We start from the raw sequence: 15,634 nt of genomic DNA on the forward strand, positions 1-15,634 counted from the left end.
TCCAATCTTTGCATTGTAATTCATTTTTAGTTTATTTTTACTCACCCCTTTTCCCATTTTTTTTATTTTGTTTTTAATTTGGTCCAGCATATAAATACCTAGGTTATTCTAAATGCTGGATTATTCTGCTCAGTAGGGTGACAGAAAAATCTCCTTTTGTGGTAATTCTCACTTCAACTCTTTCGAGTGGAGAATTCTTGCCTTTGCATCCACAAAAGTTAGTCACTTTCGATCCTACTGCTTTGGAATGAGGCAAAACCTAGTGGTTTAAATCCTCCATTAATTTCTCATATGCACACATTTTTAAACGCGGAATTTTCTTAGTATTTTTGTTTAAATACTTAAACAGGACTCCGCCGTCCTTGAAACATGGAATTTTTAGTATTACTTTTAATACTTAGAGGACTCCGCCGTCCTACTTTTACCTGTTAGGGCCTAGGATTCAAAGGGTTTTATTTCACGCAATGACCCCCAGTCATTCGTCACACTTTTTAATCCAAACTCACCACTTTGTCTTCCCCTCTCTCTTGGTGTTCCGTCAGCCGTCAGACCCCAGCGGGCGGGCCGAGATCCAGTCCCGGAAAGGGACTGCATCACAAACATCTGCAGACCACCTGTGTGATGCTTCGCTCACCATCCAGAAAGACAAACCACAGATATCATTTGCAGCATCCCATCCAAGTCTCTGACCTTGCGAGAGATTTAGCCACACCTCCAGACTTTCTGTTCAGAAAGACATCAGTCTCTTTGTTCTGTTGAAGAGGTGTTCCAGGAACCGGTCACTTAGGTTGATCCTGCTGTCGCCATTGTAAATATTTGTACATAGTTTTATTTTATGCCTTTTGTCTTGTAATCTTGATCTGTTTGAATGTTCTTTTTTTCCACATTCTGTTTAAAATGCTATTTGTAATTTTCAAAGTAAACTGTGTTTACAAATTTAAATGAAGTTGATGTATTGTTAGGTCAAATGGAAATAAAATACATTAGTGACAAAAACAATTTAGAAATTTATTAGAATAGCTTAAAACTTTAGGAAACTATCTGAACAAAACATATTTATTTATTTCTTATATAGCACCTTATTTTGGTGCCATTCTTTCTAAGATGGAAAACAGTCTGTTCATTCTCTGTAGCCTCATGTCCTCCCTGATCAACTCCATCATCTCTGTCCCTTTTTCTTTTCTGACCCCTTCCTGCTGGCTCACTGTCTTCCTTCTCCATCTGGTTGCCCACCGCTCCGCTTGGCCCTGGAGTGTCCTCAGGAATGGAGGCAATTAGGACAGAAGGTGTTGTTGAAGACCTCTGTCCCAACACCTCATCCATAAGGACAAACCAGGGCCAAGTAGCAGCAGTGAGCTTTTCACTGACTCCCTCTCCTGACCCTGGATACTTGCAATCCTAAAGTTAGAAGGAAGAAAAAAAGAGTTGAATAAACAGAAACCAATAAGACTTGTAGAAATATTTTTTATTTGTGTGTGACATGAGAACTTCTGAACATACTTTATATTTCCTTTTCATATTGTCCCACTTTTTTTTGGCCTGCAAGGGGGTGACCTTCCCCTGTTGGCCCATCTTCTCCAGAATTGTCCTAAACAAGCAAAAGGAAAGAGGGAAAACCAAAAGAAACATCATCACTGGATGGATATTTATGAAAGTTAGAAAGATAGGAGTTTTTGAAACTGGACAGAAACTGACTGCAAAGAATGTTGTTATTGTACCTCCAAGCCACGGTGGCTGAGTTTTTAGCTCCAGTAAAAAGGTGCTCATTCTCACCCCTGAGCTTAATAAACTGGCCCGTCTGCTCCTTTGTCCCTAAACAACAAAAAAAACCATCTTGCTTAATATCAGTGTAAAAAAAGTCTTTTTTAATTTGACATTTGTCTTAATTTGCAGAACTTATTAAAATATTTATATGCAAATGCCTAAAACAAGCTCTTTCAAACTTTTCACTTCTTTACTGAGATTTGCTTGCATTTGAAAGTGTATTTCTCTTCAGCTGTACCTGGAATCACGAATTATAAAGCTAGCTGAATTATAAATATACTTTTAAAAACACATATAGCACATTTCTTCATCAAAAATGAATATTTAAAACTTATTTATTCTCAATCACACTGTCCAACGATACGGTAGGATTACATAAAATCGTCCATTTATTCAGGTTAACTTTAATATCACATGTAATGTCAAATCGACTTACATGAACAAATGTCACAATACATTAAAATAATACTAACATAAACTGTTAGAAATCACTTGTGTTTAACGTTCACTGTGTTGACTGGCAGCAGAAGCTCAGTGCCGATAGTCCGGTCAGATCTCTAACGGGGCTAGCTCGTCCCACCGCCGGTAGGGCTGGCGAGGCAAGCTGGGAATTCCTACGGTGGGAGCGGAAAACTCCGAACACGTCGGAGCACGTTTGAAATTAAGCGATGTCTTGATGAATCAAGCAGATATTTCACGTCTACACAGTTATATTCCCGCACTAAAAACATTGTAAAAGTTCATTTGTGTCACAGAAAGTGGAATTTTTCACAGTTTACTCACAGCTTTTTCCACTGTGGTCCACCATGGCTGCCCCTGTTTGACCAAACCGCTTTGACCCGCAATGAATCATGGGAAAAGATGGACCGCGAAGGATACTCACAACTCATCCTCCAAATCAGGCAAAAGAAGGACTCATTTGTCGGCAGTATTTGACAGACCTTACGCGCCGCGCTGTGACGTAATCAGCTCACAAGTACGCACTTGGAAGGATCCAGCTCCTGAATTGGGACACACCCGCGACCTGCACATGGATCCTCCTCTTTCCTGTATATTGACCAATAGTAGAGGAGCTGGAGAGAAGAAGGCGGCCCTCCTCATTTGCATAATGAAGCAGAAATGCATACGGTAAAGGAAAAAGAGAGATGAGGAAATGTAAAAAGAACAAAGGCATGTGTAAGGAAAAGGAAAAAGAAAATATATATATATTCCTGCTTTTATTTTTAATTTTGTCAGGATCGGTCCTCCATATATTTCTTGTGTTTTGTTCCCTCTACTGCCTCCTGGTATTTTGTTGTTCTCCTCCCTCATTAAGTTATTTTATGATTGTTTTCTTATTACTTTGTATGGTTTATTATTATTGTAATTATTATACTTCTTGGTCTTCCCTGGATTCTCTAGTTTTATTTCTCTTTAGTATCTTTGTGTTTAATTGTGTTTTATTTGTTCCTTTGCACTCTTCTTGTTTACTGTTTCCTTTCCAGTTAATTCAGTCAATGTGTTTAGGTTTGTTTACTTTTGTATTCAGGTTTTCTTTATGGGTTCTTTGTTTGTTCTCAGGTTGTTATTGTTGTTCCTATGTTCCCTCTAGTTTCTCTGTTTACTTTAGTCATGATTATTCTAGTTTTCTTATTCCTCATTTGATTATTTATCTTTGCCTATAGGTTTGCTTGGTCTGTGTTTCTGTTTATTGTTTATTAGTTACTTTGTCCATCCTCAGCTTTTGTATTTGTTTCACCTGTTCCTTCTGCTTCCCTGCCTCCTTGTCACACCTGTTCCCTGTTCCGTTGATTATCTGCCTTTGTTATCTCACAGTATTTAAGTTGGTTTTGTGTCTTTGTTCAGGGCTGGTTCCTTGTGTTCGTCATACCCTGTTCTCGTCCATGATTAGGTTTTGTTTTTTGCCACGTCTTGCCTTGGGAAACCTGCAGTGATTTTGCTACGTTTTTTGACTTTGTAAATAAATCGTTGAATTACAAAGATGATCCTGCCGAGCTCTTGTCTGCACTTTGGTCCGATCCAAAACCACACCGTGACATCATGAAGAGATCAGTTGAAAATCCCTGATTACAGAGTCCAATCACATGCTAAGGTCCAAACTCCAGAGATGGTTAATTAATAATTTATTTAGATTTACACGATTGGAAATATTTGTTCTTGATCTTTGTAATGGCTGTGTGACAACTTCAAATAAATTCCTTTCCCCCAGCTTTTAATGAAATAAGTCAAATGCAATATATGCAGTGGTCGGACAAACACATTGTCACATAGCCACAGGTCAACGGAGCCTGTCAGTACAGGTGTAGGTGAGTCACATGGATTTTTGCACCTATCCAATGGCCTGGCCACCTTGTGGTGTTTGTGATGGAAATTAAGTAACTAAACATCATTTGGGTTCAGAGCGGCGTGGCCATTCTTTCTAATCACACCCTCCAGGTAACCCTAATTGTTGCCCACAAGGGCATTAAAGTCCTTCAGGAGCACCACGGAATCTCGAGATAGCACCACTTCCAGGTCAACATCTAGAGACTCCAAGAAGGCCTGGTAATCTGAACTGCTGTTTGGTGCATAAACACAGACAACAGTCAGAAATTTCTCTCTTGCAACCTGAAGTTGCAAAGAGGCAACCCTGTCACTCACAGAAAAAAACTCCAAAATTGAGGGACTCAGCTGGGGGCTTGTGAGTATCCCCACCCCTGCCTGATGCCTCTCTCCCTGGGCAACTCTGAAGAAGAATAGAGCCCAGCCCTTCTCCAGGAGTTAGATTCCAGAGCCCAAGCTATGCATACAGGTCCTTCTCAAAATATTAGCATATTGTGATAAAGTTCATTATTTTTCATAATGTCATGATGAAAATTTAACATTCATATATTTTAGATTCATTGCACACTAACTGAAATATTTCAGGTCTTTTATTGTCTTAATATGGATGATTTTGGCATACAGCTCATGAAAACCCAAAATTCCTATCTCTCAAAAATAGCATATTTCATCCAACCAATAAAAGAAAAGTGTTTTTAATACAAAAAACGTCAGCCTTCAAATAATCATGTACAGGTCCTTCTCAAAAAATTAGCATATTGTGATAAAGTTCATTATTTTCCATAATGTCATGATGAAAATTTAACATTCATATATTTTAGATTCATTGCACACTAACTGAAATATTTCAGGTCTTTTATTGTCTTAATACGGATGATTTTGGCATACAGCTCATGAAAACCCAAAATTCCTATCTCACAAAATTAGCATATCATTAAAAGGGTCTCTAAATGAGCTATGAACCTAATTATCTGAATCAACGAGTTAACTCTAAACACCTGCAGAAGATTCCTGAGGCCTTTAAAACTCCCAGCCTGGTTCATCACTCAAAACCCCAATCATGGGTAAGACTGCCGACCTGACTGCTGTCCAGGAGGCCACTATTGACACCCTCAAGCAAGAGGGTAAGACACAGAAAGAAATTTCTGAACGAATAGGCTGTTCCCAGAGTGCTGTATCAAGGCACCTCAGTGGGAAGTCTGTGGGAAGGAAAAAGTGTGGCAGAAAACGCTGCACAACGAGAAGAGGTGACCGGACCCTGAGGAAGATTGTGGAGAAGGGTCGATTCCAGACCTTGGGGGACCTGCGGAAGCAGTGGACTGAGTCTGGAGTAGAAACATCCAGAGCCACCGTGCACAGGCGTGTGCAGGAAATGGGCTACAGGTGCCGTATTCCCCAGACCTGCTACAGAGAAGCAGCACTGGACTGTGGCTCAGTGGTCCAAAGTACTTTTTTCGGATGAAAGCAAATTCTGCATGTCATTCGGAAATCAAGGTGCCAGAGTCTGGAGGAAGACTGGGGAGAAGGAAATGCCAAAATGCCAGAAGTCCAGTGTCAAGTACCCACAGTCAGTGATGGTCTGGGGTGACGTGTCAGCTGCTGGTGTTGGTCCACTGTGTTTTATCAAGGGCAGGGTCAATGCAGCTAGCTATCAGGAGATTTTGGAGCACTTCATGCTTCCATCTGCTGAAAAGCTTTATGGAGATGAAGATTTCATTTTTCAGCACGACCTGGCACCTGCTCACAGTGCCAAAACCACTGGTAAATGGTTTACTGACCATGGTATCACTGTGCTCAATTGGCCTGCCAACTCTCCTGACCTGAACCCCATAGAGAATCTGTGGGATATTGTGAAGAGAACGTTGAGAGACTCAAGACCCAACACTCTGGATGAGCTAAAGGCCGCTATCGAAGCATCCTGGGCCTCCATAAGACCTCAGCAGTGCCACAGGCTGATTGCCTCCATGCCACGCCGCATTGAAGCAGTCATTTCTGCAAAAGGATTCCCGACCAAGTATTGAGTGCATAACTGTACATGATTATTTGAAGGTTGACGTTTTTGTATTAAAAACACTTTTCTTTTATTGGTCGGATGAAATATGCTAATTTTGTGAGATAGGAATTTTGGGTTTTCATGAGCTGTATGCCAAAATCATCCGTATTAAGACAATAAAGGACCTGAAATATTTCAGTTAGTGTGCAATGAATCTAAAATATATGAATATTAAATTTTCATCATTACATTATAGAAAATAATAAACTTTATCACAATATGCTAATTTTTTGAGAAGGACCTGTACAGTTATGCACTCAATACTTGGTCGGGAATCCTTTTGCAGAAATGACTGCTTCAATGCAGCGTGGCATGGAGGCAATCAGCCTGTGGCACTGCTGAGGTCTTATGGAGGCCCAGGATGCTTCGATAGCGGCCTTTAGATCATCCAGAGTGTTGGGTCTTGAGTCTCTCAACGTTCTCTTCACAATATCCCACAGATTCTCTATGGGGTTCAGGTCAGGAGAGTTGGCAGGCCAATTGAGCACAGTGATACCATGGTCAGTAAACCATTTACCAGTGGTTTTGGCACTGTGAGCAGGTGCCAGGTCGTGCTGAAAAATGAAATCTTCATCTCCATAAAGCTTTTCAGCAGATGGAAGCATGAAGTGCTCCAAAATCTCCTGATAGCTAGCTGCATTGACCCTGCCCTTGATAAAACACAGTGGACCAACACCAGCAGCTGACACGTCACCCCAGACCATCACTGACTGTGGGTACTTGACACTGGACTTCTGGCATTTTGGCATTTCCTTCTCCCCAGTCTTCCTCCAGACTCAGGCACCTTAATTTCCAAATGACATGCAGAATTTGCTATCATCCGAAAAAAGTACTTTGGACCACTGAGCAACAGTCCAGTGCTGCTTCTCTGTAGCCCAGGTCAGGCGCTTCTGCCGCTGTTTCTGGTTCAAAAGTGGCTTGACCTGAGGAATGCGGCACCTGTAGCCCATTTCCTGCACACGCCTGTGCACGGTGGCTCTGGATGTTTCTACTCCAGACTCAGTCCACTGCTTCCGCAGGTCCCCCAAGGTCTGGAATCGGCCCTTCTCCACAATCTTCCTCAGGGTCCGGTCACCTCTTCTCGTTGTGCAGCGGTTCTGCCACACTTTTTCCTTCCCACAGACTTCCCACTGAGGTGCCTTGATACAGCACTCTGGGAACAGCCTATTCGTTCAGAAATTTCTTTCTGTGTCTTACCCTCTTGCTTGAGGGTGTCAATAGTGGCCTTCTGGACAGCAGTCAGGTCGGCAGTCTTACCCATGATTGGGGTTTTGAGTGATGAACCAGGCTGGGAGTTTTAAAGGCCTCAGGAATCTTTTGCAGGTGTTTAGAGTTAACTCGTTGATTCAGATGATTAGGTTCATAGCTCGTTTAGAGACCCTTTTAATGATATGCTAATTTTGTGAGATAGGAATTTTGGGTTTTCATGAGCTGTATGCCAAAATCATCCGTATTAAGACAATAAAAGACCTGAAATATTTCAGTTAGTGTGCAATGAATCTAAAATATATGAATGTTAAATTTTCATCATGACATTATGGAAAATGATGAACTTTATTACAATATGCTAATATTTTTAGAAGGACCTGTATTTTCTGCTGGTATCGCTCAACCTCACACAACAGCTCTGACTCCTTATTCGCAAGTAAGTTGACATTCCATGGGCCTAAATCCTGAATAAAAAAGGTTGGCTGAGCCCCAAGAGTCAAAGCCAAACCACCAGACACTTACCAATGAGCTCACACCCCAGGCCTAGCTCCAGGAGATCCAACTTTTGGGACATTTCTGATAGCAGTTAGCCACAATGTACAGAAAAAAACAAATCTGTATTTATACAAAATGAGGATGTTAAAAAAACCCTACTTGCTTTTTCACTTATATATTTCAGTGTAGCTCTAAACATACATTCAGAACTGACAGATGTTCCTCTCAGAAGCTGTAGAACCAAAGAGATATAAAACGGCATTGTGTCCGAAATGATTCTTACCACCTTTTTCAAGCACTGGGATTCCTACAATCTGCAAAGTTAAGGAACAACTGCAGGTTTTTGCTGCAAGTATGCAGCAAAAACACTATTTTGCTGCATACTTTGTATGTTTGGCCTATATGAAAAATAAATTATCCATAATAAACAAGTGTGACACATTTGGCTCATTAAAACTGCCTTTGTTTAAATGGAAGAATGTTTTTTTTTTCCTGAGACACATGAAGTTTTCATCTAATTATTCCTAAGTATGAAACATTTTCTATATTTGATTGAAATTATAATATCAGGTTCTGCAGTGACTTTGTAGTTAGTGCTGTTGCCTCACAGCATGAGGGATGTGGCCCCGCTGACAGCAGGAAGTAGGTACAACCTAGATTTCCTGTGTAAAATGAATGAACTGATGAAAGAATGAATGAATGAAGGAACCGATTAATTAATACATGAGTGAATATACCAATAAGACCACAATCAACCACAGACCTTTGGTTAGACACATGTAAGAGTCCATAGTAACCATTTAGAACCTCAATGATGATCAGTCTCAGTGACCACAGGTTGCTAAGCTTAAAATGATCTGGTTTAAAAACAAAGAGTGCTTATAGGATATTCTACTTAGTTGTTACAAGTGATGAGGGAGATTTCAGAGCAGAGGTTGGTACTGTTGCCACACACCAAGAAGATCCTGTATTCAGACCTCTGTTGGTGTATGATTGTTATACTTGTGTTTAAAAATGCATAGGCACACATGCAATTGTCATGAGGTGTGTGAATGCAAACGTTTCTTCTTGTTAAACTGGTGACATGTCAGGGACATTTCCCATCTCATCCATTGTCTCATCCCTCAGCAGTGTTAAGTAGATTATGGGAATGTTACACCACATAAAAACCATAGTGACACACGCTCGTTTTGCTTTGATTTGTCTTATGTGTCCAGCAAACTTGTTAAATACCATTTGGGCTGGCACTCTGTTATTGTTATTCTGGGGCCAGTAGATAAAAACTCAATAGTTGTGTAAATTGCAAACTCAGCCCACTTTACCAACAAAGCTTGGACACCTTATTGACTTTTGAAATGATTTCTTGCCTTAAACCACAATAGAGTAGGCTTATAAGTGATAGGCATTGCTCTTTTATTTGAAGGTTTATTGTCCATCAGCTTTGAGGGATCTGATTCAGTTGCATATGTTTGGAATACGGTCGAGACCCCAATTTTTATTCAATAAACTGGACTAATTTCCAACCACCAAAAGTAAAAACTAATTAGCTGTATTTGAAATTTTCATAAGAATGTGCAGTCTACAAATATAGAAACATACCTAAATGAGAGCTTAGATGCATACTTGGGAGCTAAATTGATCCTTTAGGGGATTACATGTGCTGAATGGTGTGCATGTGTGGTTAAAGTGCATCTATTGATTAGATAAAACATGCCCTTATAGGTGCTTAGGATAGGTCTTATCAGTATACAGTCATTTTCCTAAAAGATAGTGGCAGATAGCTTTGACTCAGCCAGCCAATCTAAATTAATTCCACCAAAAAATTAAACCTAAAAGCAAGAGATTTTATGAATTTATTTTTATTAAATAACACATAAAATGTACAGCTAAAGTTTTCTTTTTTATCAATGTCACACGAATATAAATTGAATTATTGTCCTTAATATGGCACATTTTTGATGGAAATTTGATTCCACCCATACAGTCAGAGACAAGACAGTCCACGTCATAATTCACATAATAGTTAACTTGTGTCTCCTTATCTCCTGTTGCTCCACCTTTACGTTTTCCACCCTTCGTACTACATATAAACATCTCGTCAGTTTCTACCAGTTACATCTCATGATTGAAGCTGAACTTCTGTAATAGAACTATTTATGGTCAGGATCTGTACAAAGAGACTGAATACTTTTTTTGAGGACAGCTTATCCACCCACTTGCAGGCAAAATGTGTACAGGAGCATGCTCTAAGTTTATAGCAATCCCTCTCTATGTCCTGGCTCTAGTGTCAACCATTTGCAACATCATGCTCTTCTTCCCTGACTTTGATACAGAGTATGCAAGTGATGACACCAAAAATACTCCAAGGATAACAGATGAAGTGAAATATATGGGAGGCTTAATTGGAGGAGGAATCATGGTGAGTAGATCTGTGCAAATTATCAAGCGTGTGAGAGATGTCAATCATTTTTGTTTAAACCCTGACCAGGGTAGTTATTGTTAGCAGTAAAGCCTCCTTATGGTATAACTGAGATACATGGTAGTAACAGGACATCTCAATATTTCTGATAAACAGTACAGCCATGTTAGTGTGAATCTGGACAGTGGTGCTGCATTTCTATGAGTGATTTAGCACGTCCAACTATTTGCCACTTATTTATTGAGGAAACTTTAGACATATCCTAATTTGCAGAGGTGTATCAATAAAAACCTCTTCGAACTGACAATGGATGCTTAACCAGATCTGACACAAGATGTATACTTGCTGAATGAATTTTAAAAATAGCTGTCCTAAAAAGGAAACATCTTACATTTCAATAAGTCATATGACATTTCATTTAATAAAAAAAATGTTAGCAACACAATGTCTAGTTTGACATATGAAAAAATAATTGTTTTTGTTTATCTGATAAAAAAAATGTGTTGGTTGTCTTTGTGTATGTTTACAGACACACAGTATCAAAACTTCTTTCAAAGCTTTTTAACATTTGTCCAGTTTCTGTTGTTTAAATTCCTTCCTGTAGTCGCATTTGTACTTTTATTATAGTGGGAATTTTCACAGCTTAGTGTTTGCACTAAGGTGAATTCAAATTTCTTTACAAAGAATTGTCCTAACATATCTCCAGTATATCTTTATTTTCATTCCTTTATCTCTTTTTGTCTCAAAGGTCATCATTCCCGCCATTCACATTCATCTGACAAGTTCAAAGAATTGCTGTGCCAACCGCTGTGGGGTGAGTGTGTAGCTTTGGCACCAGTTAATATATTGTCTCTGATAGGTTCATTCAGGCTGACTGAAGATGATTCAACAGGTTTGTGTTTCAGGACATTATTATGTTCATTGTTTTTTGTGGTAATTGAAAAAAAGCTCAAGTTAAATTCCATGGTTTACTTAGTTGAGGTTAACCCAATCCATTAATGCTGTTATGGAGCCACCTCCAACATATCTTTCATTATAACCATCTCTCAAATGATCAAGAGTGAACAAAAAATTGGCGTCCAGGGAACCTTATCTGGCACCACGTCCTTTTATGAGCATGATATCCTGAGGCCATTTGTGATAGCAAACAAATGGAGGACAAAGATGTTTTTATATGTTCTGTGCCACAATTACTGCTTAAATTACAACATGCTGGGACCAGTCCCATCCAAGGAAGTAGACTAATATCTGCGAGGAACATGAGCACTTTGATCAGTTTTACAGCACTCATTTAAGGTCCATTTTTATGGAGGTAAATTTGTCTCACTATTATTCAATCAAACAAAAAACTAATCTCAATCAAAAAAAACTAATCTCAATCAAAAAATATTAAGTTGTGATCAAAACTTTCAGAGTTGTAACGATTTTTTTTTTTTAAATGGAATATTTTATTTTGGGGAGAAAAAAAAATAGTTTGATAAAACTTTTTTTTGATTAAAATGACATTTTTTCACGTCCTCTGTTTTTGGTTGAACTCAACGAATTTTGAGTGCTGGGAACATGAACATCCTGGGCGGGGCCTAAAGACGAACGCTGTAAGACGTTTCCCTATTGGTTAGCGCTGACTAAAGCAGCAGACTCTGATCCCCCGCATCTCTGAACTTCTGGTCGAACTGCAGGGCTTGCAGGGTCGCTTCAGTGAGGAGACATCAACTGTACAGAAGAAAACTGCGGTCAAGTGAGCCGACAGTCAGAAATACGCGGTCACGCCAGCCGACACTAGCTCTCTCTTAAAGATTAGCGTCGCGCATACAAGGTGCTTTACGGTAATGGAGCAGAAAGGACGCCGATCCTGGCAACGGTTGAGAAAATAAGAGGAAAACAGAAAAGTAACCTACAGAACATTTATATTAATTACATTTTTACAACTTTCACATTCATGTTTTATGTAAAAGAATAAATATTTAATATTTTACTGTACAGTTTTGGAGAAATATCTTGTCAAAATACCTCAAAATGCTCAACCATTACATGCATTTGTCCCACTTTCAGGAATTTATTTCTCCAAAACCATGAGAGGTGACAACACAATCTCTTCAGATTTTATCAGAGGGTCATCTATATTATAACCAGAATTAGTATTTCATAATTTCACTGTAGGTTTCGGCGTCCTTTCTGCTCCATTACCGTAAAGCACCTTGTATGCGCGACGCTAATCTTTAAGAGAGAGCTAGTGTCGGCTGACGTCACCGTGTATTTCTGACTGTCGGCTCACTTGACCGCAGTTTTCTTCTGTAGAGTTGATGTCTCCTCACTGAAGCGACCCTGCAAGCCCTGCAGTTCGACCAGAAGTTCAGAGATGCGGGGGATCAGAGTCTGCTGCTTTAGTCAGCGCTAACCAATAGGGAAACGTCTTACAGCGTCCGTCTTTAGGCTCCGCCCAGGATGTTCATGTTCCCAGCACTCAAAATTCGTTGAATTCAACCAAAAACAGAGCGTCAAAAAATGTCATTTTAATCAAAAAAAAAAGTTTTATCAAACAATTTTTTTTCTCCCCAAAATAAAATATTCCATTAAAAAAAAAAATCGTTACAACTCTGAAAGTTTTGATCACAACTTAATATTTTTTGATTGAGATTAGTTTTTTTTATTGAGATTATTTTTATTTGATTGAGATTATTTTTTTTTTGATTGAATAATAGTGAGACAAATTTACCTCCATACATTTTAAGCTGGGCAACTGTCCCAGTAAAGCTGCAGTCATCTGTTAATTTGACTTCATTAAAATAAAACGAATGCTTGGGTAGTTCCTGGTGTATAGTTATAAACCACCAACATATTGCAAAGAGCAAAGAAGTGACTCTGATCACAGTCCCATCCGGCTCCTGTGCTTATCTGGGCTTTGTTTGGGTTCTGACTGTCCAAAGCCATGATGATGTTTGGATGAGCCCATTCTCATCATTGTACTGAGAGTACTGTACATGTCTAGAATGAATGCTTTACTCTTAGGACTGATTATTGTACGGGGTCCAATGACTTCAGAAACATGATCTAACTCTGACCTATGTGTTCTGTGTAGATGTTCCTGTCCATTGGGTTTGCTGCGCTCGGAGTGTTGGGAGGCATTTACAGTTTGATTGTTGCTTCTTTGGGTCTTACCAAAGGGCCAGTTTGCCAGTGGTCCAATGAACTCAACCCCGAACTTACATGGGGAAGACCGTTTCTGTATGTACTTTTGCTTAAAACTATTGTGTGAACTGTGTTTATTAAATAATACATTATATGTTTTAAATAATTGTTATTTTTCTTGCTCATGAAAGATGCAACTCCTTTCCTTCCTTTTAGTAATACAAGCTACCTGGGTGAGAAGGAAATATGGGATTGGTGTACAGTACCAGAGAATGTGGTTGAATTCAATCTTGGGTTATTCTCCATTCTGATGGTGGCTGCCGCTCTGGAGGTTATCCTCTGTGCCTTCCAGATGATCAATGGACTGTTCGGCTGCATCTGTGGCACCTGTTCTGACGGGGAGGTAAGCCCAGGGAACATTTACAGCCTGATTTATATTTATGCACCAAATCTGTGTACAATCACAATCCCCAGGCTACAGTTAGGGGGTAATTGTTAACCTCTTACATTTCCAGATGTAAATAAATTACTGAACCATCTTCTAAAACATTTGACAACGACACTAACAATCAGATGTTATCAAGATATTATATATCTATGCTAAAATATGTACAATAATTATAAACAAGTGGAAAACAACATACAGGTCAGCAGAAAACAGGATGCCCCTAATGGATTAGCTCACTCAGTGACTAAAAATTGGCTAGAAATTCTGAAGAAGTTAGAAGTGAATTTAGTTTTATGAAGTGATTTTTGAAGACATTTGGTAGACATTTGCTTTCTACATAAAGCTGTTAGGATAAAATAACTGAAATCTGTCTCTGTCTTCTCTCCAGTGAGGCAAAGTGGATCAACTTCACACCATGACTTCTTGACGAAGAGCTGAGAGAGATTTTTTACTATCACCATCAACATGTTTACCAATATATTTATCATCACAATTATCACAATAATAAGACAATAGTCTTATCCTCACTGACACAATTACAGGTTACTAGGTTTTCTGTTTGTCCTTTGAATGAGCATTAACAACATGAGTTTGTCAAGAGGATTGAATGGGATTACTGGTGATTGTTTCTTTTTGTTTTGCTTTCTTTAAAGATTAAAATATAAATTCCATCTCTGATACATTCTGTACTTGAGCCTTTTAAGTTGTTTTTAATATTTTGTAATAAATGTTTGAACATGTCATGTTTATTTGTCTTTTTATGTCATGTTTCCAGTAAAATGATACCTAACCAGATCTGCTGTTTAGCTTACAATGTGAAGTCAACATTCCAGTTTGATGGTTTGTGTGAACCTTTACTGTACATACACAAGTAAAAACAATTTTTTTGTATTCTCCAACAATTGCTGTTGAACAATAAATGTAAACAAATCTAGAATTTGAACGCGGCCTAATAAATGTTGTGGGAGTAGCAAAAATGACTGAAAAGAAAAAGACAAGCAACAGCACCCCTGGAAGATGTCCTAAAAGGAACTGACTATAAAAACAAAACTATAAGTAAGCACTGCATAAACAAGAATTAGGGAACCCGAACTAAAGGAAGCTAAGGACAAAAATAAAGAACCAAAGAAACATAAGAACCTAGAATAATGATTAACTAAAGTAAACAGAGAAACTAGAGGGAACAAAAGAACAACATAACCTAAGATCCAAAGAAACCATAAAAAACCCTAAGTACAAATGTAAACAAAACTAAACACTGACTGAACCAAACAGGGAATGAAGCAGAGGAAGAGAGAACTAAAACAAATACAAACTAAGATGTAAACAATAACTAAAGCTGACCTAACAGGAAGGAGAACTAGAACTATAGAAACTAAACATAAGGAACTAAGCTAGAAAGAAAAGAATAAAGGAACTAACACAGAATAGAATAAAACACAGAAAGGGAACCAAGACGAGGAGGAACAGAGAACATAAACTAGTAAACAAGAAGAGTTCAAAGTGAACAAATACCTTAAATAAACACAAAGATACTAAATGAGAAATTAAACTAGAGAATACAAGGAAGACAAGGGGACTAGAATATGAGGACAAGAGAACTAGAATAACAACAAATATAATAATCATAATCATAAGAAAACCATATTAAATAGAAAAGCAACCTCTACAGGAGACTAGGAGCGAGGGGAAAGAAACAACAAAACACTAGGAGGCGGTAAAGGGAACAAGAGAACTAAACAAACATGATACAAAAACCATAATAGAAACATCTAAGCAAAAGGTAAACAAACAC

The 15,634-nt window shown here is 38.7% G+C and overlaps 1 protein-coding gene across 1 annotated transcript; it reads left to right on the top strand.

Moving 5' to 3' along the window:
- Positions 1 to 9,950: 9,950 nt before the first annotated feature.
- Positions 9,951 to 14,582, top strand: tm4sf21b (transmembrane 4 L six family member 21b). Its single transcript, XM_047386565.1, has 5 exons — positions 9,951 to 10,262; positions 11,011 to 11,076; positions 13,342 to 13,487; positions 13,608 to 13,794; positions 14,228 to 14,582. The coding sequence occupies exons 1-5, from the start codon at positions 10,071 to 10,073 to the stop codon at positions 14,228 to 14,230; spliced, it is 594 nt and encodes a 197-aa protein (XP_047242521.1). The 5' UTR covers positions 9,951 to 10,070; the 3' UTR covers positions 14,231 to 14,582.
- Positions 14,583 to 15,634: the final 1,052 nt, after the last annotated feature.

This window comes from Girardinichthys multiradiatus, chromosome 14 (assembly GCF_021462225.1).
Source record: "Girardinichthys multiradiatus isolate DD_20200921_A chromosome 14, DD_fGirMul_XY1, whole genome shotgun sequence".
NCBI classification, from domain to species: domain Eukaryota; kingdom Metazoa; phylum Chordata; class Actinopteri; order Cyprinodontiformes; family Goodeidae; genus Girardinichthys; species Girardinichthys multiradiatus.